Source organism: Plodia interpunctella, chromosome 17, assembly GCF_027563975.2.
Source record: "Plodia interpunctella isolate USDA-ARS_2022_Savannah chromosome 17, ilPloInte3.2, whole genome shotgun sequence".
In the NCBI taxonomy this organism is placed as follows: Eukaryota; Metazoa; Arthropoda; class Insecta; order Lepidoptera; family Pyralidae; genus Plodia; species Plodia interpunctella.
Genome location: NC_071310.1, coordinates 1,928,970 through 1,955,335, shown reverse-complemented (window position 1 = coordinate 1,955,335; position 26,366 = coordinate 1,928,970). Strand labels below are relative to the sequence as shown.

The following is a 26,366-nucleotide window of genomic DNA, read 5'->3' as shown; positions in this document are numbered from 1 at the left end:
TAACATACTAGCAACTGCAGAGGGAGCAGATAGAGAGATATCTTGATAAGTTTTACATTTGTGTTAGGTGGGTATTCTTTTGGGCGTCTCCCAAGATCTTTTTACACTTTGCTCTGTCCTTACCCAAAAAAAGTACGTGTGAAGACAATCATCACAAAAGAACCCCTCTGAACCATCCACAGGAATTAGTAGTACCTACATTCAATTGTACCATCATCATTTTACCGCCATCTAGTGGCAGTTGTCGTGTACACATACGATGACTGCCACTAGATGGCGGCATAGTTGTAAAGTATAAGTATATAGACAAAGACATTGTGTGTTCGGAGGTGCGGATGCGGACTGAGAAAACTAGACTTCATTTTGCTGCAAAAATCTTCGTTTTCCTTGTGAACCAACAGATATGCACAACTAGTTGTCTACTAGTCAGTAGTCAGTAGAGTCCTAAGTATATAATATTTTTTAATCAAATCTATCTTATTGTCCGGAATACCACAGTGGAAAAAAAATAAAAATTTATTTAATTAAACAGAGATGAGGACATAGTATACGGGTTGGCCCAGAACGACCAGAGAGTAATAAACTTACCCAGTCTCAGTAATTATGGCAGAAGCCACTAATGTAACGTGAAATTATTATATTTCGCCAGTGCGTTTGTATGTTTGTATGTATAACTATAAACGGGGGGATGGCTGACTTCGGTGATTGTTTGTGGTAGAAGAGTCTCATATGAATGAGCATAGGTAGATTTGTTCCAGTACCTATTGTATTGTGTATGTATATCATACTATGGTCACGTATTGTCGTGTTTTTTTTTTGTAAACATTGTCCTGCTAGGATTAATTTTGGGTAGTTTTTTTTATTATTCAGTTTAAGTTATAGTTATCCTAGCCAGGCCAGAAGACTAATGGTTGATAATACTGATTTCATTTTTACTCTTTATAATTCTTCTAACAATAAATTTGCGATTAATTTAGAATATTGTGGTTTATAAATTTTAGTAAGTGAATGGGTCAAATTAAATCTAGACAATAATACAACAATAACCAAAAGTATTTGTAAACTTAACTATTTATTTTTCCTTTTACAAAATGACCTTTAATTAAGAATTTACAATAATTTCGTCATCCGAATGTATATTGTGCTGACTTTAATCACAGGCTATCGAGTCGACGGGTGTATATAATTTGGACCCAGAAATAAACATAATACAGTTGTATAATAATATATATTAAATATATATATCGGTAAATCAAACACCCTTTCCCAGACCCACTGCTTTATTGACTTACCAGTGTTTCCATACAATAAATCATAACAAGGTCAAACAAAACAACTGTGCCGAACTTAATATTATAAATACGTCAAACTTTCTGGCGCGTCGTCTCGGAGTCTCGGGCATTTAACTCAGTCTGCCAGCGCAGAGCGCCAATAAATATCAACGTATGTACACGAGGACACTCGCGACACTACTCCCCTTATATATTTATAACTTTTTTAAAAATTTATAATTTATTTCGTTATGTCCTATCTATGTAGGTCGACTAACAAGGGAGGCGGGTGAACGTCGGAACTCGACTAGCGGCCGTCATCCGGCGGCCGCCATCTGGCGGCGCGGCGGAGAACGAGCGGCGGACCTGCGGCACTTGCAACGTAAATCCTCTTGTGAATTTTGCTTCAACACGGTCAATAAATAGGGCGTAATATCCGAATATATACCAATAAATTCGGACAAAATCTGCACGTCATTAAGACCTAAAACTGAACTATTTATAACTAAGATTAAAGTAGTAATAACTAAAGTAGCAGGTCCGCCGCGGGTTCGTGTCGTTGCGATCGTAAGCGTTGTCCACTGCGACTCATTGCCTATGCTCTCTGGATGTAATATACAATGATGCCAGTTACATATTTAGGCGAAGACATCTGTGTGCGTATGTACCAACTGATACAAATATAATTTATATCCCCAGATTGTTAATTCTTTTATAGTTATACAATTTGTCTGTCTATAATAGACCTTGTCATTAATATACCAAAGTTGTAACTAAGAAATAATGTAATCTCTCTCACTCAATTTGGTTCTTATCAGTAGAATATATTGTCAACATACATTTGCTGACAAAAAAATTCTATTCGGACTACAGGTATCATTACAGACAAACATTATGCACATGTAATGCACAGGTATACTAACTCATAAAGGACTTGAGTTATGTATATATATATGCCACTACTTATGTCCAGACTTCATAAAAAAGTTATGTAGTGCAGTATATGAAATGGAATGACATAAAATATACTGAACATTTTTTAAGGTTACATTGTGTCGTTGAACATACAGTAATATTGCCAAAATAAAGTCTTATTAATAATGACTTTTAGATCAGAATATGAAAAATCAAAGTCTAGCTGGCTATATTAGCGGAATTAAGCTGAATATCTTAATACTAGACCTTGCACTAATTTGAACACTTTATCTATAGATAATAATCACCAATAGGCAGTTTCCGTTTCGTACAGACTAAGGTAGAATTGACAAAAATTTGAGAAATGTCCAAAGGAACTAAAAATTAACTTTATGTTGGCAACACTACTGCAAGCGCAAGTTGCAACAGAGCTCAGAATAAAGTTTAGTCCCATGAGTGAAAGTCAATTTCTAGACAGTAGTGATATGTAAAGAAACATCAAATCTAAGTTGCCTTTGTGGAACTGAACTTTGCCCTATATGTGTTTCACATTACAATGTGGATCAGAGGGGCGATACAATTTGTTTGAGAGAGATGGAGATATTTTATGCTTGCATCCCAATATTTAAAAGTAATGGCATACTTTATCACGCGGTTTTTCTCTATAAGATAGCGACTACATGAAAGAGCAAAGTCTGATTAAAATTACTTTTGAACATCTGGACATCAGTGCCTTTCAACTTATTATATTGTATAACACTATATATGGTAGCAAATATGTATTTTTGTTAATTGGCTGTAAAAATAAGTAGTGGCTACATAGCAAATAACAGATATTAAATTAGTCGCTCATGCTTAAAACTGACTATGTACATGAAAATTTTTTACAGTTGTAAAGAAGCCAAACAATTTGCAAAAGGAACCTACTTAATGTGTGTCAAGTGAACAACTGGTTAGCCAGAATATTTTGAAGATCAAGTTTAGCCCATGGATATTTTTTCTCAAAATTGTATAAAATACGAAATCTAATCAATTTGTTTCCTACTTATATATTTTCAGAATTATTTACTATCATCGATTAAACTAGTCTTTAAAATATTCTATTTAATTAACTAACCAAGTAATTCATAAATAACTATTATAACGAAAGTCACCTTTGCAAAATGCCACTGCAAAACAAATCGTTATTATTACAACGATAATTTGCAAAACTTACTCCCGATTTATCCGTAAGAAAGACCATAGTGCAAGTATCGGACAAAATCCTGGACATCGAATTTGTAAAGTGATCTTCGAAAACGACGATAATCAACTGTAGCATTTCGCAAAAGTGTTCCGTGGGGTGTGTTCCGTGTTGTGTGTTAATTTTGGAGCATCTCTATGGAATAACTGTCAAATTTCGTCACCAGCACAAGTCGAGGGCACAAAACTTGATAATAATTGAGGTGGAGACGCATCAGGCTGTCGCAGCGGACAGGTTCCGACGTCGCGGCGGCGCGGCGGCGCGGCGCGGCGTCTACTGCGAGGGATACTGCGCGGACGGCAGCGCGGCCGAGTACATGACCGGCGGCTGCGTGGCCCAGCCCGCGCCGCCGCCCGCGCCTCCGCCCGGCATGCTCATGCGGTACCCCGCTGCAACAATACGCTTCATTTATTTACATATCTAATACGAGGATTCATAACAGGTTTTATCGGTAACAGGTTTCCCATCACAATCCACGTCACGGCACGCCAGCGCCACAAGGGTGGTAGGGCCTCCCTTTCTGGGACCATTTCACCTATCTCAATCTAAAGCACAATCCATATACCTATTAATATTAGAAATGAGAAAGTCTGTTGATCATACTGTCCTGTCACGCATAGACTTTGAATTTGATGTAATTTAGAATTGCTATAATGACTCAAGAGTTAAATATTAGTATTGTGAAAAAAACAATTGTGTTTACCTGGAAAAACATCTAAACTACCTACATAAGTTCCGATTATCGATAATATCGAGTCGATAGCTAAAAATGAGGCAATACTATCGATTATTTTGCCTCGTATAGATTCTATTGATAGCAACTCTTACCAAACTATAGATTAGTCACTCGATAATGGCCATCGATTGGCAACACTGTAACAAAATCCAACTGTATCACGTATTCAGACATCACGTATTTCATACGCCGAGGCTAATTCTAGATAAGAAAGTAACATCCACTTTCATACTCATCATTTTTCCGGCTTCGTGCGGATGCAATGTTATGCATATTACATACATACAGAGTCATTTAATAACATTGTAAAAAAGGTTATAGATTGTAAATTGAATGGAAAACAAGTAGAGGCAGGCCGAAGAAGAGGTGGATTGAGTGCGTTAGGCAGGACATGGCTAAAAAGGAAGTAACAGATTGGTTAACATCAGACAGGGAGAAGTGGAGGAGAGACAGGGAGAGTGTTATCCCACTTTATAGTGGGATAAGGGTAGGCTGTTGATGACATACATACAGGGAGATTTCTTATACATTGGCATTATTTTATCTACATGCTGATGTATGCATGATGGTACTGAACAACTTTTCCTATGGAAGCAACCTTGAAATCGCGAAAAAAATCAGCTGATCCATATATTTTCCAAAACTTAGGTATTTAATTTTGTATAGAACAGCTGATTTTTTTTTCGCGACTTCGGAGTTACTCACATACTAAAAGTTGTTCAGAATTATGGACTGAGCATATGGCATATTTTGGAATATATATAATATGGCAAATTTTTGTCTACATCAAAATATTGCCATTGTATAAAAATCAACCTGTATAAACCTTTCGAGTCATTCTAAAAACCCGCGTCAAAATCCGTTGTGTAGATCTAAGCATACATAAGGATAAACAGATAGCGGGAAGTGACTTTGTTTTATACTATGTAATGATAATTATGAAGAGTTAAACACTTCACAAATACTTCACATTTTTATAAAACTCGAAAAGATGATTCACTTCATAATACAGGCTACTAATAGGCATTTGCTTAATAAAATTTTAATACAAATATTTAGAGAAATTGATTTATGTGGACTCTATTGCATGGGGAAATAAAGTCCATATTGCACTGGAAATCATCAGCCGATAAACAAATGGATTATGATAAGAAAACTGTGTTTTACTAACACCAATATATTAACACAATGCCTCCCAAATATATGATGGCGGCCTATTTCTGTAACATGATTTTATTGTAAAAGTTTTTTAAACCTCGACGCAAAAAGAGGGGTGTTAAAAGTTTGGTTGCGAAGTGTGTCTGTGTACGTGGCACCGTAGCTCATCAACGGCTGAACCGATTTGGATGCGGTTTTTTATTTGATAGCTAATTTTTATGCGGTGGTTGTTAGATATGTTTGATCAAAACTCGGTTCAGCCGTTCAAAAGTTGTAATGAAATGAATATTTTTTAAGTCGAGGGTGTTTTAATTTGTCTAACAAATAAACTTGTCTTGAGCAATAATTTATAGATTATAGTACAATCGCTATTTAGTATATTGTCTACCTAGTCTTATTGAGACATGCTTTACCGGCTCCGTAACGTTAGTAGGTTATACACAAATGTATTTAAAACTCACCTGCAGCGGCAGCTTGCGGGTTGCTGTAGGCGGCGGTGTATTGCTGATAGTAGCCCGGGGCCATGTAGCCTTGTAGAGCCGGGTAACCCTGCTGGAAAAATTATGACATTCAAACAACTGCCTCGAATCAAACTTGCTAATGTAAAAAGATTAGATTCAAAAGTCAAGTTCTTCATCCATCTTTACCTCTAGGATGATGTATAATCACAAAAAAATATTTTTTTAAATTCAGTAATCAATGCACGCATGGATCGTGCTAGGTTTTTCATTCTCCTTGTAACGTAAAACGTTAAATAAATCATTAGTGCTGTAAATTTTCGATAATAAATATATACGTTTCTTCAATGCTAATATAAATTATTAATATTATTATTTAGTAGATAGCATGATCATTAACAGCCATTAAGTCCCCATTACTGGGGGACAGGCCTTCCTTATGGATGAATGAGGAGTATGGGTCTTAATCTACCAAACTAGCCCATTGCTGAATCGCGGGTTTTAACTAGTTCAAACACAACCGGCACCAACGGCTTAACGTGCCTTTCAAGATAATACGTTTTTGATCACCCATCCAATGACCGACCATTGCGAGAGTAACTTAACAGCCACTGTAGGCTGAGCGTGCTAACCACTGCCCCATTGATACCTCGCAGATATAACACTACTCATTTGTTGATTTATACGTACCCATAGACGATAAAACATGTAGGCTTAGCATTTTCTTTTGACATCAATTAGTATATACTAATGTTCTTTGCAAGTAATTTTTTCTTTCTTTCTCTCGAGCAAGTGCTATGCACTTGAAAAAAACATTGTGGTGTCGATTGATATTGCAATCAGTATGCCTACAATACTAGTTAATTAACTGGGTAGTTTATATATATTTCAGAGTCAGGACTGGATTGTTTTATAAGTAGGTAGGTACTTGAAAATGCAATCAATTACATTTAAAAGAAACCTTGTTTGTAGGTCCTAGACGACCGTAAAAAAGTACTCAATCACTTAACATTTTTTTTGGACAAAACATTCCCACCATTTGCTTTACGGCAGAAACTGAATTGCACAGAATCACGTAGCTCTTATGGCAGAAAATATACACACAAACGAAATTTTTTGTTTCATTAAGTTATGAGAAGAAAAAACAGTGACAATGATGATGTTGTATGGTGTTACTTTAACAAGTGCGGGTGGAGCTAGGGCAACAGTTAGTTTTTAATAAAATGTTTGAATTCATTGAATAAATAGAAGTAGTTTTTACAACAGAAAATTAAAGAAATGGAGTGCAACTGGAACAAACATAGAACAGAATGTGGTTGGATAAATCATTTTAACCTGAAAATGACCTTTAATTAACTGTGTCATGAGAACATTCAACAGCTGTTCTATGATTATGAAAGGATTTTCAAATTGAATATACATTTTTTTTAAAATGTTAGATAAGACTGGGACATGTTTGACGTATACGGCCAGAATGGTGGGCGAAATTACAATCTGGATACCGTACGGCCGCAGAAGAGGTGGACCGAGAAGGACATAGTGGGACGGTATCGACAAATTCCTACCAAATCCTTACTTTACAAAAGAGATGGAAGAAAAAAAATTAGATAAATAACTTGAAATCAAATACTTTAAATTCTCATGTCACTGTTGATATTCAGAAAAAAAAAATTGACACTTATCTGGGCTTAGAGACCATGATGTATAAATTATTTACAATAGAATTATAATATTTTACAAAAGAATCCCGAATTGTTATTTATTTTTATTTAGTAAATGTCGTAAAATTTATGCCTTTGTGTCATTTCCAAGGTGCCACCTGTATCTAATCCGAATATATAAAATTAGCTTCAACAGTTCATAAAACTAAATTTCAATTCTTTTTAATACTTGGAATTGGATACAAACTACTATTAACTAACTATTGGTATATATAATTTTAGAAACTGAATTACCTGGGCATACCAATATCCCATGCCCTGTTGGTATGGATACGGGTATTGAGCTTGCGTAGCAACAGCGGCTGGAGGCGCTGGTGTGCTATTGGAACTCTGGAATTACAATAAACATATACTTAACATTTTGTATAAGTAATCATGAATTAATATGAATATTTAAAGAATAAATTAGAGAGATCTCTGAGGAGGAGAAGAAGAAAACGGGAAAACTTAGATGAAAGAGAATGTATGTAATATTAAAGAGAAAAATAACAGTTCTGACATAGAAAATTAAGTTTCTATTTATTTTTGAAGAAGAATAATATTAGAAGCTCTGATATAGAAAATAAATTTTATGACAGATAACCATTTTTTACTCATAACAGATGTTATACACAATAGAAAGAAAAAAAAAGAACATTGTAAGCTTGCCTTGAATATTTCTTTTCCAAGTACATACTAATACTAATCCACTAGTAACTAACTACCAAAATAGAAATAATTAAGTATAATGCTGAAAGATATACTTACACATCAATAAATCAATAAATTAAGTGCATATACTTAAAACTATGTTATATCTAAAAATAGTTTTATTACCTATAACCTATAAATATTCATCAATATACAGGAAGATAATATAAACATAGAATAAATGTCTCTTATTCCAATTTTACACAGTTAACAGAACAACCTATTCATATTCACTGCTATTTACCTCTGTACATAGATCCATGCAGGACACTTGATATGCAGTTGACTGTACCGAAAAAATATCTAATTCTTGGCACTGTACACATAATTTCTTTGTTAAGCATCAAGTGCATACCAAATGGAGGAGGCTGAGACTTGTATGCTTTGTTTGTAATATAATTGAGACAACAAATACCATTGTTCACATAATATTGTCGGACTTAAACTTACATCTTTTAAATAACAGCTGCACATTGTTCATTTCCCAACTTCTATTATACTTTTAAGCCATGTCAGATGCCTTTAAGTTACTTGAATAAAATCTGACACCAGTTGTAGCAATAACACACTTGATAAGAGAAAGGCTACTGTAGGAAGTAGTAAGATAAAATCCAATGCATCAAAGGATAATGGACAATCATTGATAATGATGCAAAAATCTAAAAGTTTCACATAATATGGCAAATAAAAATCACTAAAACAACTGTGAAAGTTTCCAATTTTACAATGAAGTTGGATATGCCATTTCCATAATAGTGAAACTAGTGTATGAGCACACTTTCACTTCGGCTCTGTTGAAAATTAAAGAATTTCTCAAAGGAATTATATTTTGATTCCATATTAATTTATGCTGAAAATATATTTTGATGAATAATGTGATGTGTTTGTGTTGTGATGCAAAACAATTTGCATGAAAAAGGTTGTACCTCAGTCCATGTGGTAATTTATTAGTGGTTGTGTGTGGTTGTTGATACCAAATGGAATCAACATAGTTAATGTTATACCATGCCATATCCCAAGATCCAAATACTTTGCAAATTTGAGGCATCATATAAAATTGACTTTTTTTACTACTTTCGAGTAATACATACTGTGTAAAACAGCAAATACCAACCTGACTTTCTCCTCCTCCATTTTCTTTTCCCCAGAAACATTTGACTGTATGTCCACTAATTTCTGTATTATGTGTAGCTTCAATGGCATGCGCTGCCGCTTCTTTTGTTGTGAATCTAATGAAAGCATATCCTTTATCCCTGAATACTCTTATATCCTGTATCTGGCCATATTGTGAGAATGTGTTTTGCATTAAATCCTCAGTTATAACATTGCTTGTGAATCCTCCACAATATACAGTCGTGTTAGTTGGTGAACTCTGGTTATAGACCTCATCGAATGTAGGCTGTTTGGCCCGCTTGCTACTTGGAGCACCTTCATTTGGCCTATTTGTTGGCGGTTTGCGAGTTGACCAGTTCGTGCGTATAGAACGAGATCCTAACCACTGGCCATTCATCGCCTGGATCGCTGCTTCAGCATCTGCTTTCTTCACAAAAGATACGAAGGCGTACCCTTTAGATTTGAGCGTTTGTGGGTCGCGTACTATCCGACAGTTTGAGATCTCTCCGAAAGGCGCAAACGCCTCTCGCAATATGTGGGTTTCGATCTCTGGTGATAAATCACCTACGAATATGTGATGATGGTTACTAGTATCAGTCTTCGGCTGATTACCAGGACTGGTAGCCCAGTTAACCTTCATTTCCTTGTCGAGAAATACTCGCTTGTTCATGGCGGCCAGGGCCGTAGCCGCCGCAGAGTGACTCGTAAACTCGAGAAATGCATATGGATCGTTACCGGGTTCGCGTATTATCTTACAGCCTTTTACCTCACCTATTTGCCCGAATAACGCGCATAAGAAATCTTCTGTCACACTCGCGTCTAAATTACCGACGTAGAGAGTTTTCGGGTGGCTTTCGTCGCCCATATTAGCTTATATCGTAATCTAGCGATTACTTAATTACGACTAAGAACACTAATATTGAAAATATACTCTAACTGAAGTTATTTCATCACATAAAACATTGGATGACGGATAAAAGAAGGAAAAATGTCGCAAACAGCGCCTAGAACTTCTCGAAAGACGTTGCTGTTGACTCGTGAAACGTTCACTTTTCGGAAACAAACGCATCTATAGACAAGCTTCCGGTGGAATCAATTTAAAAAGGTGGCGCGAAAATAAAAATAAATAAGAAATTTTGAATTGGTTATAAATTTCTAATGATTTAAATTATATTTAAGCGTGTTATTATATAATTATTACATTTTAGTACCCAACACAATTAAAAAAACCATTTTCGTATTATATAAAAACTGAAAAATCATAGACTTTATGAATAAAAACTAAACTTTTCCGGAAACGAGTGTCAATAGAAGTCTATGACTCATCATCATCAATGCTGTTTCGTTTACAATATTTAGTAGAAAATACTTTTCATTGATTGGTCCAATGACAGTTTTGCAATCAAACGGCCAATCATAGTCTGAATCGTAACAAGCTTTCCGGCACAGATAAAATATTCGTAAATCCATAGACATTTGGTAGGATGTTTAGGAGTCCATTCGGCTAGGTCTGCATTTTAAGCAGCATTTCATCAGCCTAGTTTTTCAAACTATTTGAAAATGTTTCATATGACCGCTTATATGCATTCTCAAATATTTCGAGGACGTTATAAAAAGTTCTTCACGACACAACACCAAGTTTAAAATTTCGATATACGACACAATACATACGTCCGACAAAATTAAACTCTCGTAATATAGAGTTGCAGTTGAAAAAATTATTCTGCTGGCCTGCCTGTTTCGCGAACGGCAAGAAAAGATAGCTTGTTACACCTACCTATTTCCGGTGTCTCATTCTCAGATTGACGTTGACAGCATCGACGTTGACAAAAATAAAAAACGCCAAACGCAAAAGTCAAATCGTTTTATGATTTTCGTTCGATCAGTGTTTCTCCCGTCCGTTCTTTCTAAAATGTTTCTAAATCACTGTCCCAATTATTAAAAATATGTTTTTCTTTTACGGATTATATTTATAGCTTTAAAAAGGCATAATATCATTCAACACTGTGTACTTTTTTATTATATCTGTACGTACAGTGATAGGTTATAAACCGCTTGGAAAGTACACGTATGCATATTTCTTCGCTGGAGTTTTTGTTGATATCTTGTGATATTTCCTGAAATGACGTGAAAAAGTTCGTGGCACATAATAATTGAATCATAATGCTACCCATAACCCAAAAGGACACTCGTATGTCCCGTGGCCCACTGGGCGGGATAAAAGAAAAGTTCCAAAATTGGTTGAGACTAATTTATTCGGACAAAAATTCCAGGAATTTGTTCCTCTTTCTCATCCTCAACTTATCTTTTGCGTTTGTTGAACTTTTCTATGGAGTCTGGACAAATAGTTTAGGTGAGTTCTTTAATATGTACCTTTCTTTCACATATTATACCAATCTATCTTCAAATCCTTTTTTCAAATCTGCGTAATAGAGATTTTTAGACAACATCACACTTATTTTTCAATGATTAGAAAATTTTTAATTATATATATGATATGACCCACAGTGACCAATAGAAAACCACTGATGACTGAAAAGTTAATCCAAAATTAAATCTAAAATGTCATCAAAGTTACATGGTGTCTACTTTGTAGTTTCTCCTTTTCTTCTTCCTTACATCTCTATTGTTGGTTTTACCTTTCAAAACTCTTCCTTGTTTTGTTATTCTTTAACATAATAACTAAGTTATGCGAAGTAAATGTGAATTTAATAATATTGACCACAGATTAATCTACTGCTACACGTTTTCTAATGCTTGACTTCAGTACAACACACATATAAACACAGTAAAATAAATTATTAAATTTATTATTGTACTTGCTGCCCATTCTGGCTTTGGTGGGGTAAAACAAAATATATACCAAAATCTTCCACTATACATATATTGGTGAAAACCTGCATGAAAATCCATGCAGTTGTGAGTAGACAGATAGACACAGTGGAGGACTTTATTTTATAATATGTAAGGATGTGTAAGGTATGGAAGTTTTTGCTGGTTTTCTCATCTTACTAATTACCAATGAGAACAGTACTTTTTTGATAAAAGGTATCCTTCATACTTTTAATGTGTATGAATGAATAAGCATGAAAATTTTACAAAAACCTTTCACATTTATAATCATGAATATATTCAATGTATGTTACATTCCAGGTCTGATCTCGGATGCATTCCACATGTTTTTCGACTGCACTGGTCTTGTGGCTGGTCTTGCAGCGTCCCTAGTTTCCAAGTGGAGAGCAAATGAGCGCTTCTCGTACGGCTATGCTCGGGCTGAAGTGTTAGCTGGATTTGTTAATGGATTGTTTCTGTTATTTATTGCATTTTTCATTATGAGCGAAGCTGTGGAGAGAGCTATTGAACCACCTGAGGTGAGTGAGTCTTACATACTGATAGATACTTTGTTTTATTTTCTCACATTAAATATAAAAGTTTATTTGTTTTCAAAGGAATATTACAAACAAATTTTGGCTCCTAACTTACGGCTATTTCACATCTAAAGTGACGTGTAATTTATTAGATAAAACTTACTTTAAAATATTTATATTGAATGAATTTGAATTTAGAAAAATCGTATAGATAAAAATATGTAAAATTGGATATACTTAATGTTGTAGTTACTTCATTATACTTTTTATCTGTGATTGCATAATTAGAATTTCCTAATCCTATTCCCAATGTATTATAACTTAATCTAATTTATCTCGCAAGTTAGATAATCATTGTTGATATTATTTTTTATCAATTTGTTACAATTATTATTTTCATATCCCTTTATTTCTTACAACATCTGCTGCCGCCGAACACAGATAAATATCGATTCGATTGACACATACAGTATAGAGCACATCAAGTTACTATGCGTAGATCTTTATGTCGCAATAATATGGATGAATTTGCAATGAATTTGGGCAGGTTGATGTGCTACTGACTATTCATTGCATAGTTTGTAAATAAGCTTTTTCTTAATGTTAAGAAAAACCAGCAATGTACGTTGAAACCGCTAAATTCGGCGAACTGTTTGGCGACAAATCTATTGCCGGCTTAATATTGAAAATGCCAAAGTCTGCAAAAATGTGTGATGTTTATTTCTCAATAGACCTGCCTATCTACTGAACGGATTTTGATGAACTTTGACACACGGGTAGACTACTGGTATAGCACATAGGGTAGTTTTTATTCCGAAATTCTAACGAAATCGAAGCCTCGGCGCTCTTATAATAGCCACTAATATACTCGTACATAGCTTTTTTAGTTCGACGACCATGCAAAGTGAAAATATAAAAAGTAGGACAGTGGACCCTAGGGCTACGATGCTCCAGCCATTGGAAAAAACCAAGAAAAAACTCATACGAGAGACAGAGTTCCGTCGGCCAAGATGCTTTTTTGCTAAAACTAAAACATAAATGACACACAGTTTGATAAAGGAAACCATGTCCTAATCTTCTTGTAGCTTTAACTAATCGACATGTTTTCATTCACTGAATTTTTGTATAATGTAAAATGAACTTTAAGATCAGTGTTCAGAGCTTGAAATGGCATGTGAGACGTAATAGTTCGCATGTATATACTTATTAAATTGATAAGCCAATACAACGCTTAGAATAAGTTAGCTTGACGACATTTACTAAGAATTCTATACGCTTTTTAACAAATAAATGCGTACATAATTGACACCGGTAGGCTTTCTTTTTTTTAACATATGATTTGAAAAATAATTGTTTAATTACCTATGCATAATTTATAAATGAAGATATGTTTAGAATAATAATAAAATGTTATTCCATCCAGATGAGTAAATTTGCGATCGAAATGTTTATTTGTCATGTTACTCATCCATATCCGCGTATCAAAGCTACTTTATTTAAATGTACTTACGAGTACATAACAAATATCCAATCGTCTTTAAACTTTCGTAGGGTTAGTCAAAACCACTGCCTTCTCTCCAAACGACTTACGACATTATTACGCAGCGTTAATGTTGAAATTTAATTGTCATATCTGCATTGTGCAAGTTGCATTGGTCACGTATTTCTCTCTATTCTTTCATCTCGTTTCATTTTCTTTGTTACACTCAAACATCGGCGGTTTGGCCTCACGTATGTTTGGAGAGTGACCTACATTACGCATTTTACAATCGTTAGCGATAGGTGTATTTTGTACTCTACTCGCTGGATGTGAAACTATAATGTATGAGCTATGCTATGATGTATAGATATATTCCATGCCCTTTGCTCAACGGCTTTTGTGACCTAACAAAATTAAAATTTAAAAAATTGTTTACAATTAGTATTTTTTATTTAATTCAAATTAAGTTTTAGGCGCAATTTAAATGTATATGTCCTTACAATTAATATTTGCCGAATACTTACTGGTCCTATAACAATAATATATCGGAAAATCAAATATAAAATTATCTAATTAACAACAATTTAAGACTGGATTGAATTGATAAATCAAATTCCTAAACACGAAATTCTGAAATTCAAATCATTTATTCAGAAATTAAACCTTCACAGGCACTTTTTCTCGTCAATTTTTATATTTATAGTTATTTCTCACAAGCTACAAACTACTGGCATTTCGGAACGACCATTGCTAAGAAGAAATGCCGAAAGAAACTCATTTGAACAGTGTTGGTCCCTATCATGCCAGAAGGGCTTACCAATATTGTATCTTACAATGTTTTTTTCTAATAATATAGGTATAAAAGTACATAATGTACATAGTCAAAAAGTATATCAAAACAGGTTTGAATTGTGATCAGAGTGCTGAAAAAAACTGACAAGGATTAACTAGTCATTATGAAAATTTCTACAGAAATTGGTATCTTTTAACCTAAAAAAGTTATGTACATGTACAATGCTACAACATTTATCAAGATACTCATAAAATTCTCTGTCACATTTCAGGTAAAACACGAGCGGCTGCTTCTCGTGTCCATTATGGGTTTTTTGGTCAACCTAGTGGGGATATACGCCTTCCACCACGGCCACGGGCACGGGCACGGCGGGCACGGTCACAGTCACAGCCACGGACACTCCCACAACAATGTCCACGGCCACAGCCACGACGAAATCGAGGCTCCGACAGGTGCCGGCTCCGCCATCATGAGAGGTGTCTTCTTACATGTGCTAGCTGACACTTTGGGATCAGTCGGTGTCATCATCTCAGCTATACTCATGAAGACATTCGGCTGGATGCGAGCAGACCCCATCTGCTCCATGGCCATAGCGTTACTTATAGCTGCCAGTGTGTTACCGTTAGTGAAAGATTCAGCCGGTGTTCTCATGCAACGGACTCCAACGAGTATAGAACGAGTGTTACCGAACTTGTACACGCGAGTGGTCGGTCTTGCTGGCGTGCACGCCGTCCAGGAGCCGCACTTCTGGACGCTCTGCAGTGACGTGCACGTCGGCGCCATCAAACTAGAAGTAGCGAGGGAAGTCGACCCTAGATACGTCACAGAACAAACTGCAAGGATTTTCAGGGAAGCGGGCGTCAAACATTTGACGGTACAATTAGACTATTTCCCGCTTTGATTGAATCCGAAATCGATATCACAAATGTACAGCAAAGTTTATTGTATATAAGTTATTAGTGCGATTGTGTTTGAATCAGACTTCAATGTGATATTATGTACTCAGGTCATTTTGATTTCATTGTATTTATGTATTTCGAACCCGCCCCGGCTTTGACATGTTGTGTTTTGGAGCGATGAAATATTAATGAGATAACGTCTGAGCCAAAACATTGTTACATGGTTTTCAAATATCAAAATATATTACCTGTATATCTAATAGTAGATAAATGTGAATAGAATCGATTACAAATCATTACAGATTTTCCACATTGTGTGGTAACATAAATAGAACATGTATTTTAAATAACACACACAACCGTGCAATGTGCTTTCTTCCTGGCTATACATATATACTTCTATATAGGTACATATTGTTGTATTCACATCATAGTTGTCATGGAGAGAAAATGGCGATAGTGAAAAACTATAATTCCATATTCATGGAAGTATCATGTAATTACGTCCTGCATATGGCTGTTATAGTGTTCTTCTCATAATCTTTATTTCTACAAGATTTACTTTAATTTAAGAATTAGTCTATAATCGATAGCGCCACCTATGCTATACGTATATCCGGGCAGGAAGTACAGAAACAATAAAATAAATTCTGAATTAAGTTCGATGAGGGGTATGATTGCAATTTTTCCTAGAAAAATCTTGTGAAGAACTTTTGTATGTTATTAAATTTTTTTATATGACTAGTTTTTTGTATGTTACAATATTTTTTTAGCTTTCTATTATGTTATCTGTGTAAAATATCTGCATTTCATTCATGCAAATAAAATTTTTAGTATTATCAAATAAAATACAATGTTTTTATGTATAACATTCCGTATGATTTATTCCTTTATAAGAAAATAGAATTTTTATGTTTTATATATAAGTATTTAGTGTATAACTGAGGAAGCGTGTGCGTTATTAAAGCCTTAAAAATTTCTAAGAAAATAAATGAAAGGCATAAAATTAAAACCTGATTTTCGTTTTTAATCTTTTATCAACCCGCCTAAATATGTAACCAGAGTATGCATGCGTCAAAAATTATAACACGCACACATTGGGTTTCCGAATCCGGATACCTTTTATTTATACAAAATGTTCACACTGCCGCACACGTTCCTTTTTCCGAACGGAAAAAAAACCTAATGTCAAGTTAGGGCACAGACATGGAATTAGTAGTTACCTAGGTACTAATTCCAGGTTTTTTATACACACATGTGTGCTGATTGCTACTTCTATGATACTCACTGTTCTTGATTCTCAAAATATTGGTCAATTTTAATGATAAGATTTGAGTGTATCCCACTATTTCTATTGATAGACACTGGACCTGATTCAGACCGATTGTCCCACTCTTTCTATTGCTGTCGGCTGCGTCAAAAAAGACGCTGACTCTAAATTCTTATGACGGCGTGCATACCTACTATTTCCTCTTTAGATAAAAACCTCTTGATCTTTTTTGTTATTTGGGGACGTTTAATTTCGTTCAAACGAGTATTTGTTTTTTTTTAATACCGAGAAGTCGTGTTTTAATTCTAATCTATTCTTTAATGAATGTGTTTAATCTATTCTTTAACGTAGTGGTAAACTTTTTAAATACATAACTGCGTTTTTTCGACGCAATAGAAATAATAGGATAAAAATTGAAAATATCCCTTGTCCCTCAATTTCTATTTTGTATTTTCATGGAAATAGTGGGATACACCCATAGATTTCATGTAATAACTAGGATACCTCATAGGGTCATTAATAATAAATAAAATATAAAAAATAAAACAATTTGCTATTTCGAACACTTTTTTACAATCTTATCAAACAATTACGGACCTCATAATCATTTATTAACAAAATTAAATAATAGTTCGTGGTATTAAGTATTGGAAAGTTTTATTATATTAAAATATAGATTAAAACAAGATCTATGAACGCGGATAAAGTATCATGCGGGAATTGTAATGGATTCATTTGATCAATAAGCTAAATCAATCAACAACATAATGAAATACTCATATACTGGGCGACAACTTAAGATATATTATATTATAATTCATATTATATATATATTATAATTAATGAATTTTTAAAAGATAAATAACAACGATTTTGTAGGAACAAATTACAAAAAATATTTCATTGCCTCAAGAAAAATTAGAAAAATAGACAACACATTCCTAATTCAAACATACTTGCTATTAAAGATTCGCATGCGACTTTATCCGCGTGAAACCATTTGTGGTGTTATTCAATGAGTTTCTTCGCCTTGAAGTAGCGACGTAGGTAGAGGACCTGCCACGTGGCGAGACCCAGGAGACAGACCATGGAGAATATGCTGAAGAAGAGGACCCGGTTGTTGGTGGACTCTGAAACAGAAAAGTTAAGGAAACTACGATTAATTAGGACAGTTTAGAATTTTAACAAGATCAAACATTTTCAAATTTTGGTGGTAGCATATAAATAAGGTCCAGGTTTGAAATCTAACCTGGAATCTTGCCATTCCTTGGGAGATAGTAATATTTTAGTTTTCATATGCCACTATTTGCTTTTAGTGAAGAAAAACATGAAGAAACCTGGACATTGATTTTTTGGTTCACTAAATGTGTATATGGCTACTTGCCACTAGATGGTAGTAGTTGAAAAAGTAATTTCAGATGCTATTAAAGGACTTGAATAAAATTTTACTCCAGTGTTAGCAAATAAAAAACACACGTAAAAAAAAAAATTGCACCAGTCACCTTTGACGCAAACTTCAACTGCGCAGAAAAACGCAACATTACGCCATTTTATCTACTAAACGACAGCGCCGCACAGGTTAATTTTAACGTCAAAATGGACTGGTACAACCGAACGAAAAAATATTTTGGATATGTTTAAAAAGCTTACCATTAGTGTCCCTCATCTCTTCCTCTCGCTTCCTCATCAGAGTGAAGTCCTGCACAATGGCCTCAGACAAGTCTTCAAGCCTCTTCAGTTCCAACTCCATAGGCTTCAACTTGGCAGCTTCACCAATCTGGAATTTTATTATTTTGAAATCCGTGCTGATGAGTGCTGATGAATCAATTCATTTGGAATGGTGATGCGTTTAAGAGGGCGCCGGGTGTTCCCACGTCACCATTTCTTTTTTATTGTTTTTTTTTTATATATATATAAGAACAAAAAAAAAATACCACTGGAGATTGTGCTACACTTAATAAAGATTTTATTAGTATTATAGTTTCTCATTATACAAAATAAGGCCACCATTTTCTTTTTTTTTAGCAAATCGAGGCAGTTGCCTCACACAGTTGTGTAAGTAAAACTTATATTACTTTTTAATTAAATAAATTATCTATAATAGTGTAGCACATTCTGTAGCACTACTTTTGTTTTAGCTAAAAAAGGAATTGATAGAAAAGAGATGGTGCTAACGTGCAGATTGGCCCAGACACAGCAGTGTTCTTTTTAAAATTACTATACAGTAAACTAGTTACTGGATAATAACTTGGTGTTAGAGAATTATAAAAAAATACATTAAAATCAATTTTGGAATTTTGTCAAATGCTCATTTGGATGTTAGTATATTTACAAATTCTGTTAGTATGTACTTATAATTATTTATTATTAATTCAAAATAAAAAACGTAATATGCAGAAACATAATTCAGGGTTTGCACAAAACAATTCATCAGAGCTTCAACATAATTTGATAAAGAAATTTATGTTCACTTAAAAAACTCATTCAATAACCACATGCAGTTTCACATAAAAACAAATATCAACATGGGACCAGAGACCCTCTACGACATCAATTTTTTCTGATGTTTATAACAAATGTGAAGCCGAAGTGCCCGTGTGTAATGGTTTGCTGAACATAGTGTTCAGCAGTCCATTATCACAGGTGGCTGAATCCATTTATATCTTGTGGACAACCATTATGAAAGTTAGATAAGTTTATATTAGAGATCCCCTCATAAGGCTGACATAGTCACACAAAGTGCACTACAGCCTTGTCAAAAATTTAGAAAAAAAAAAAAACAAATGTGAGCCAAGCAAGTGTTATGTTTTATCAGCGGCCCGTCCCAGCTTTGCTCGGGTAAAACCAGAATAAATCATACACCTAAACCTTCCTCGGGAATCACACTATCTATTGGTGAAAACCGAACAAAAATTCGTCTAGTAGTTTTTGAGTTTATTGAACTTCTTTTTATAACAATTTAAGGATAATAAGATTAGAGGATAAGAGAAGAAGAGTTGTGCCCATCTTTTTAAGAATAAAATGAGTAAATAAGAAACACAAATAAAAAATTGTGATTAAAATACACTGTTTCATAGAATCTTCCAAACCTTCAACCATACCTGTTAATTTTGAGAAATGGCTGCTAAAATTTTTAATCAGACAAAACCATCTTGAGAGCCTTTTGAATTTTTAAAGAAGTTAGGGAGGGATTTGCAAAAAAGTTATTAAGACCTTTCTTATGGGGCGTCAATTATCTAGCAATAAAATAAATCACTTGAATTCTATATATCAAGTTTTAAATTTTTCCTTAGTGATCCAAGTTTGTTACCTCACCATGCAATCAATACAGATTTATTGACAAGAAAAGTAACACAAAAATGCATAAAAGCAAACAGTGTTTACCAAAGACTTGTTGCAGAAGATTGTTGTGTAACACCCACCGATAAAATAAAATAGATTAAAATAGATTCTCTATGAAAACTACATTTATTAATAGCCTACTCACATTTCATTTTTAGCAATTAACCTTATTTTTCATTGTATCGAATTTGTTGACATAGGCTTATACAAAATATATACTATACTTACTACAATAAGAACTATGAGGTTTTTTAATAGCACTTGTAAATAACTTTTAGTTTTGTATCTTTGACTTATAATAAACTGCTATAATTTTATGATAATGTATAACTATATAGTATGGTCATACATTTGCCCCTACAAAATGAAATTTAAGTGAATTACTACTTACACCTTCATAGTTTTTGGCTTCAATACCGATTTTGATGTCCAACATCACATCTTGACTGACACCACGGCGTTCTGAAAATAATTTATTTTTTCATAATAATAGACAATCAGCTTTTTGTAGCTTTGCTTAGATAATACCATAATGACACATTTAAACGCTCCTCACAAATAGCACCATCTATTGGTAAAAACCATAGAAAAATACAGTTGTTTTTGAGTTATTATTGTATTCATACAGACAAACACAATTGGGGAACATATTTTTAGGTTATTAATACGTAACAATATTTAAAATCAATGTGTGAGTGAAATACTTTCATCATCAAAGTAAATATGTGCACTTTAGCAAAATTATCGATAGCATATATTCATGATTCAATAAAAATAATTTGTCTCTCACCTGGAGGAACTTTAGATGTGAAACACACTTCGAAAGTGTCATATGTTTCTGTAACAAATGTAAATTTGCCTGAAGCTATTGACTCTTTCTGTGACAAAATGTGGCCTTTGGAGTCTCGAACCTGAAAGTAGATGAAATTGTCATGTCACATTGTATTCATCACATAGGTACGTCTTAATGTCATTAAGTGAAATGTTTGTGAATTCCATTATCTGTGGAGGGGGCAACTTTTCAACGAAGATTCAACCCATGAATGAATATACACGTTACAGTTAGCGAAACTGCATCAAAATTTAGTTATTAAATATAAAAGACATTCTATAATAGTAGCTAAGTACTTGAGAAACGGAAAGTGAGTCAAGAGATATCGATAAACGCCGGCAAACAGACTGGTTCCGCCTACTGCGACGCTACTATCCATATGCCTAGTTTCGAGCCAAATTAATGTTTTATAAACTTACGACATAATCCACTCTTTGACCATCTGCGTGGGTGACTTCATAGGTCCCTGCCACGAGCACATTAGCGTGTAATTCTTCTTTCAGACACTTTTGAGTGTTCGGAGCCAAGCTCCACATAATACCTTCACTGCCATGCCAAAAAATACTCAACACAAGTAACAAATAGTAAACCTCCATTATACTAATTGATTATATCACTTATCTCGCGATATATAAGTCAGAATTCATAACATAAAGTACTGAAAATAAACATGTTCCTTGTCAAAAGACCGATGAGTTGGCCCGAAATCCAAAAGATGGAAATGGAAGTCGAACAAGCGTCACATTTATGTCAACGTCAAAGATTAGCAGGGTTGCCCATTTAGATAAATGCCAGGGTCATCTGTGGGTAACACTCATGAAACATTAACAATCGAATTATTAGTCCACGGGTGAAGAAGCCGTAAGTTTGTGACTCTCCGGAAAAGCTCACCAACGTATAATCGGCAAAGCCGTGGTCTTGTTAAACAATCGGCAAAGCCGCGGTCTTGTTAAACTAAAGCCTGTCTCCCAGCTCGTCTCAAAGGAAAAAATGTTTCATCCAAATACTGAACTAATCCAAACCGAAGTCTTTATTGCTCGAAGTTCTCAGACGGATCACCTTCACTACACCTTTTTTTTTAATTTCATGGTTCCATCGTTCGCCAAAACGATGATTTTGCAACGACAATCTAACTTAATGACAAGTCTTAAAAAAGACATGAAACTTCAATTCAAATGTCATTGAAAAAAAACTAAATAACAATTTCCTAACCTAATTTCCAAGTTTTGTATTCATATTACTTGAAGAAATATGTATTTCGTTGAAAAATATTGCTAATCACGTTAAAAAACAATTTGGTACGATAAATTTGCTATATTAGAATTGTGGAATTTGAGAAGTTACTTTGATCCCATTTTGACAGATTGACACTATTCATGATAAAAATACAAAATTACCTACCTACATATTTTTCAATAAATTTGTAGTCATTTGTTTGCAAGGAAATTAGAAAATAAATATTGGATAACCTAGATTGTCTACCAGAACCATTAGAGTGGCTGCAAGTGAGTACAAATGTTTGCATGAAACTAGTATATGTTTACATAATCCCATAGAGATTTAGATTGAAACTAAACTAAATATTATTTTAATCATATAGTCCTTGCAATAGTTTTTGAAAATTAGTTGTATGATTGTATTTTTTTTTGTATACATATTTTTTGTAACATGTAGTTACTTACCTATATAGAAAAAAAAGTTTTCATGTCAATATTTAACATACTTTTTTGGCCTTGATTGTTAAAGTAGCCTTGATTTTTAAATACCTAGGTACTTAGTAAGGTTGTTAATGATTGACATCTGAAGCTTGAACCTGTTTCTCATTACAAATAAGTAGCTAAAATTCAGTTTAAACCAAAATAAGATATTTAAAGGCATGATTTCCAATATTGTAGGTTTTTAATTATATGCATTCAAAATTCACCCATATGCTCACTCATAATAAAGTAGAAATAAATTTAAATTAATTTGCCATAGGATAACTTTTATGGATTTAATTTTTCAGGTTTCATGGAGACAAAGTGATGTGCCATCAACATCATTGGCACTTCATCAGTGGTGATTCTCAAGTGATATGTCATGGACAACCAGCAATTCATATCTAGTCCATTGAGGTAAGTTTTGGCTTAAAACTAGTTTGTGAACTGAAAAGTCCTAGGTTCAAATCCTATACATGTGAAATGAGTTTTCATACCATTCTGATGCATTCATGGTTTTTTCAACATACTTCACTGGCTAGACTATAGAATGTCTGAAGCGGTACTATAATGGGTGTACTCTTAAAATAATATTTTTGATGTGTTTTGTTGAGGATACCTATTTAATTCGTTCAATATGGACTTTGGTGGTTCAGTGGTAAAGTGCTTGCCTCTGAACCGAGAGGTCCCGGGTTCGATCCCCGGTCGGGTCATGATGGAAAATTATCTTTTTCTGATTGGCTTGGGTCTTGGATGTTTATCTATGTATGTATTTGTTATAAAATATAGTATCGTTGAGTTAGTATCCCATAACACAAGTCTTGAACTTACGTTGGGGCTAGCTCAATCTGTGTCATTTGTCAGTATTTATTTGTTTAAAGTATGGATATTTTCCTGTAATTTTATTGACGCAGATAAAAATCTACATCTGTCTCAGAGGCCAAATCTATTTGTGAGGCTTTTTTTTAGTATTATTGCTCCATATATAAAAATGTAATTTCCCTGTGAAGCTGGCATAGTCACATCATGCAACCGAAGACTCAAAAACTTCTACTTTTACACCATGTCGACCAGTTGACAATATGAACAAAATTGAACATTCTCAATGTTGTTCAAATTGTCAGTTAAATCCAAATTGATTTTGCTCGTTTCTCCCATCCACCTCACCAATCGACCCTACACAAACGAGTAAGAAAGAGAGAAAAGCGTGGTCCTCATTTGTGTGTGCGAAAAAAATATAAACACAACTGTCTGTTATCTTTGTTGACATTTGACTGCTATTATATTATTAGTTTGGTTTTTTACACACTTATTACATGTATGTTCCAGGCTTTAGCAAAAAGCAAGGCCAAGTATCTTCTGTAATTCTTTATCTAAAAAAAAAAGTTACAGTTTCACTCACGCAGAGGGTTTTGCAGGATTAAATCCTTTATTAAACCATCCTGATATTTAAACTATGTGGAAGTTTGTATGTGAGCGAGGATAGGAGTGAATGAGTGCATTTGTTACTCAGTAACACAGGGCAGATTTTTTATTACCACGTCGCCTGCCTGACGTCATTCCTCCTTGGAAATGTGGTTGCCTATTATAGTATTAGCTGCCTAGGCTATGCGTCCCTTAATTGCCGCGTACGATATCCACGGGAGGATATGGAGTGGTCTTATTTTAGTGCGGAAACACGCTTGTTACTATTTAAAGTATAATGTACATATCAAAACACATGATATGCTTTTAGTTAATAATTTGGATAGCTAAGCACAACCTTCACTTAACCTTCGAAATAAAAAAAGTCATTCAATTCCGGAAACTTTTCTGAAAAAGTTGACAAGTAAGTACCCATATAAAAAAAAAAACTCATTCGAAAACGTTATAAGTATAATTGTTGCCACGTAACTTCAATTATGCGAAAACACACAGAAAAAACAGACTATGAAAATTAAGTTTAGCTAATTGGTTTTTTCAATTTACTTTCCGGATTTCAATGGATACTTTTTTTTCGGTATATATGATTATCCATACTTTTCCGTTCTTATTGTGACCCGCAACATTATACATTTTTTTTCATTGTGGTGTATAATTCAGAGGTCTTTTAAAGCGTATTTTGTGTCACACTGCTGGGCAAAAGCCTCCTTAATGCTAATAGTGCAAATTTTTGTTAGGAAAATGTTAACGCTAACTTAGATTGACCTTGTCGCACACTAGCGCCACCATCTCAAGTTATAAATTTCTTTTAATTTAAAGCGAAACCTAATTGCAAAAGGTTATGCTACATCAGATAATTGATTTTATTGCCACAATTTACTTAAAGCAATGGTCGAGATCCTTGTCGTAAATTGTGACTACATTATAGTATAATGAAAAACTTTAATTCATATTAATATTATAAATTAGTTTATCTGCATTCACGGCTAAACGGCTTTACCGTTATTAAAGAAATTTGTACAATGTTTGCCATTGCGGAAACAAATATTTCGTGTAGTCATGGTCAGTCAGGCATTTTTTTTGTAGACGAATTTTATTGCCATTAGTCATTGGACACATAAAAAATAAAATTTAAACACGCATCAGTCGTTAAAAAGTATCATGTCAAAGGCGATAATGGACCACGATGAGCCATGGAACGGTTTATTAACTGTTTACGATTTACTGTACAGTACTTTACTTACATTGATAAATATCAAAAAACCTTCGTTAAATCTATGACAAAACATTTTCAATCCATTCGCCTTATAAAATAAAAAAAAAAAAACTACGAAATGAAGAAACAAATTTAAAGCTTTCCTATTGGTTCTTTGCAACACATATAAGAGCCAATAGCAGTGGTGCAATATGTGTTATGTGTCCGTATATAACTCGGCTCTCTTGCAATGCACTGTAGCTGCAATGCTTGCATTATTATTTTTTGGGGAGGTGGGAGTAAAGTAGGCGGTGCATTCAACTTATATGCGTTCGTATGTTCTGTGCTATGTAAGAATGTCTTCGCTATCGGAAGTCGTTAAATATAAAAATATGAAAATTTTGCGGGAAAAAAAGTTACAAAGTTCTGTAAATGGATAGAATTAGGATACTTTTAAAATAGCTCCTGTCCAAAAAATCCACTATTGGAAAAGCGTTGAGAGACTTTAATTACACTTAATAAAAATATTTTTTTTAGCTGTTTAAATCCCACTGCTGGGCAAAAGCCTCCCCCAAATTTTTCCACGCATTCCTGACCATGGTGTTCCCTTGACATTTCTGATCGAAAAATAATTACAATCTAATTTGAAAAAACCTTCTGATAGCGATTTTGTAGTAATTTTACATAACGTAAGTATATGAAAATTATTGCATTTCCATTAAGGGATCCTTAAATTACAGACATTATTCACGTTGCCTTAATT

The 26,366-nt window shown here is 34.1% G+C and overlaps 4 protein-coding genes across 7 annotated transcripts in view; 2 read left to right on the top strand and 2 right to left on the bottom strand.

The window, feature by feature from the left end:
* Positions 1–1,053: 1,053 nt before the first annotated feature.
* Positions 1,054–10,364, bottom strand: Rox8. Of its 2 annotated transcripts, none has more exons than XM_053757334.1 (4): positions 9,307–10,364; positions 7,737–7,832; positions 5,785–5,872; positions 1,054–3,818 (listed from the first exon to the last, which is right to left on the bottom strand). In XM_053757334.1, exons 1-4 carry the CDS (start codon positions 10,168–10,170, stop codon positions 3,703–3,705), a joined length of 1,164 nt encoding a protein of 387 aa, XP_053613309.1. In that variant the 5' UTR covers positions 10,171–10,364; the 3' UTR covers positions 1,054–3,702. The 2 variants fall into 2 exon arrangements, with proteins under 2 accessions (XP_053613309.1, XP_053613308.1); XM_053757333.1 differs by having other exon boundaries at positions 5,785–5,875; positions 9,307–10,363.
* A 739-nt stretch (positions 10,365–11,103) lies between these two features.
* Positions 11,104–16,857, top strand: ZnT86D (Zinc transporter 86D). The gene is made up of 3 exons (XM_053757335.1): positions 11,104–11,658; positions 12,459–12,676; positions 15,218–16,857. Exons 1-3 carry the CDS (start codon positions 11,469–11,471, stop codon positions 15,845–15,847), a joined length of 1,038 nt encoding a protein of 345 aa, XP_053613310.1. The 5' UTR covers positions 11,104–11,468; the 3' UTR covers positions 15,848–16,857.
* A 792-nt stretch (positions 16,858–17,649) lies between these two features.
* On the bottom strand, positions 17,650–22,026 carry bai (baiser). Of its 2 annotated transcripts, none has more exons than XM_053757336.2 (5): positions 21,709–22,026; positions 21,248–21,368; positions 20,849–20,919; positions 18,766–18,892; positions 17,650–18,268 (listed from the first exon to the last, which is right to left on the bottom strand). In XM_053757336.2, the coding sequence occupies exons 1-5, from the start codon at positions 21,883–21,885 to the stop codon at positions 18,078–18,080; spliced, it is 687 nt and encodes a 228-aa protein (XP_053613311.1). In that variant the 5' UTR covers positions 21,886–22,026; the 3' UTR covers positions 17,650–18,077. The 2 variants fall into 2 exon arrangements, with proteins under 2 accessions (XP_053613311.1, XP_053613312.1); XM_053757337.2 differs by having other exon boundaries at positions 17,650–18,245; positions 21,709–22,022.
* Positions 22,027–22,459: 433 nt separating this feature from the next.
* ERR (estrogen-related receptor) overlaps positions 22,460–26,366 on the top strand; it is a 33,615-nt gene continuing 29,708 nt past the window's right edge. For both annotated transcript variants that reach the window (XM_053757332.1, XM_053757331.1), the window contains exons 1-2: positions 22,460–22,794; positions 23,295–23,403. The gene's annotated coding sequence lies outside the window, so the exon portion shown is untranslated. The remainder of the gene's footprint in view (positions 22,795–23,294; positions 23,404–26,366) is intronic.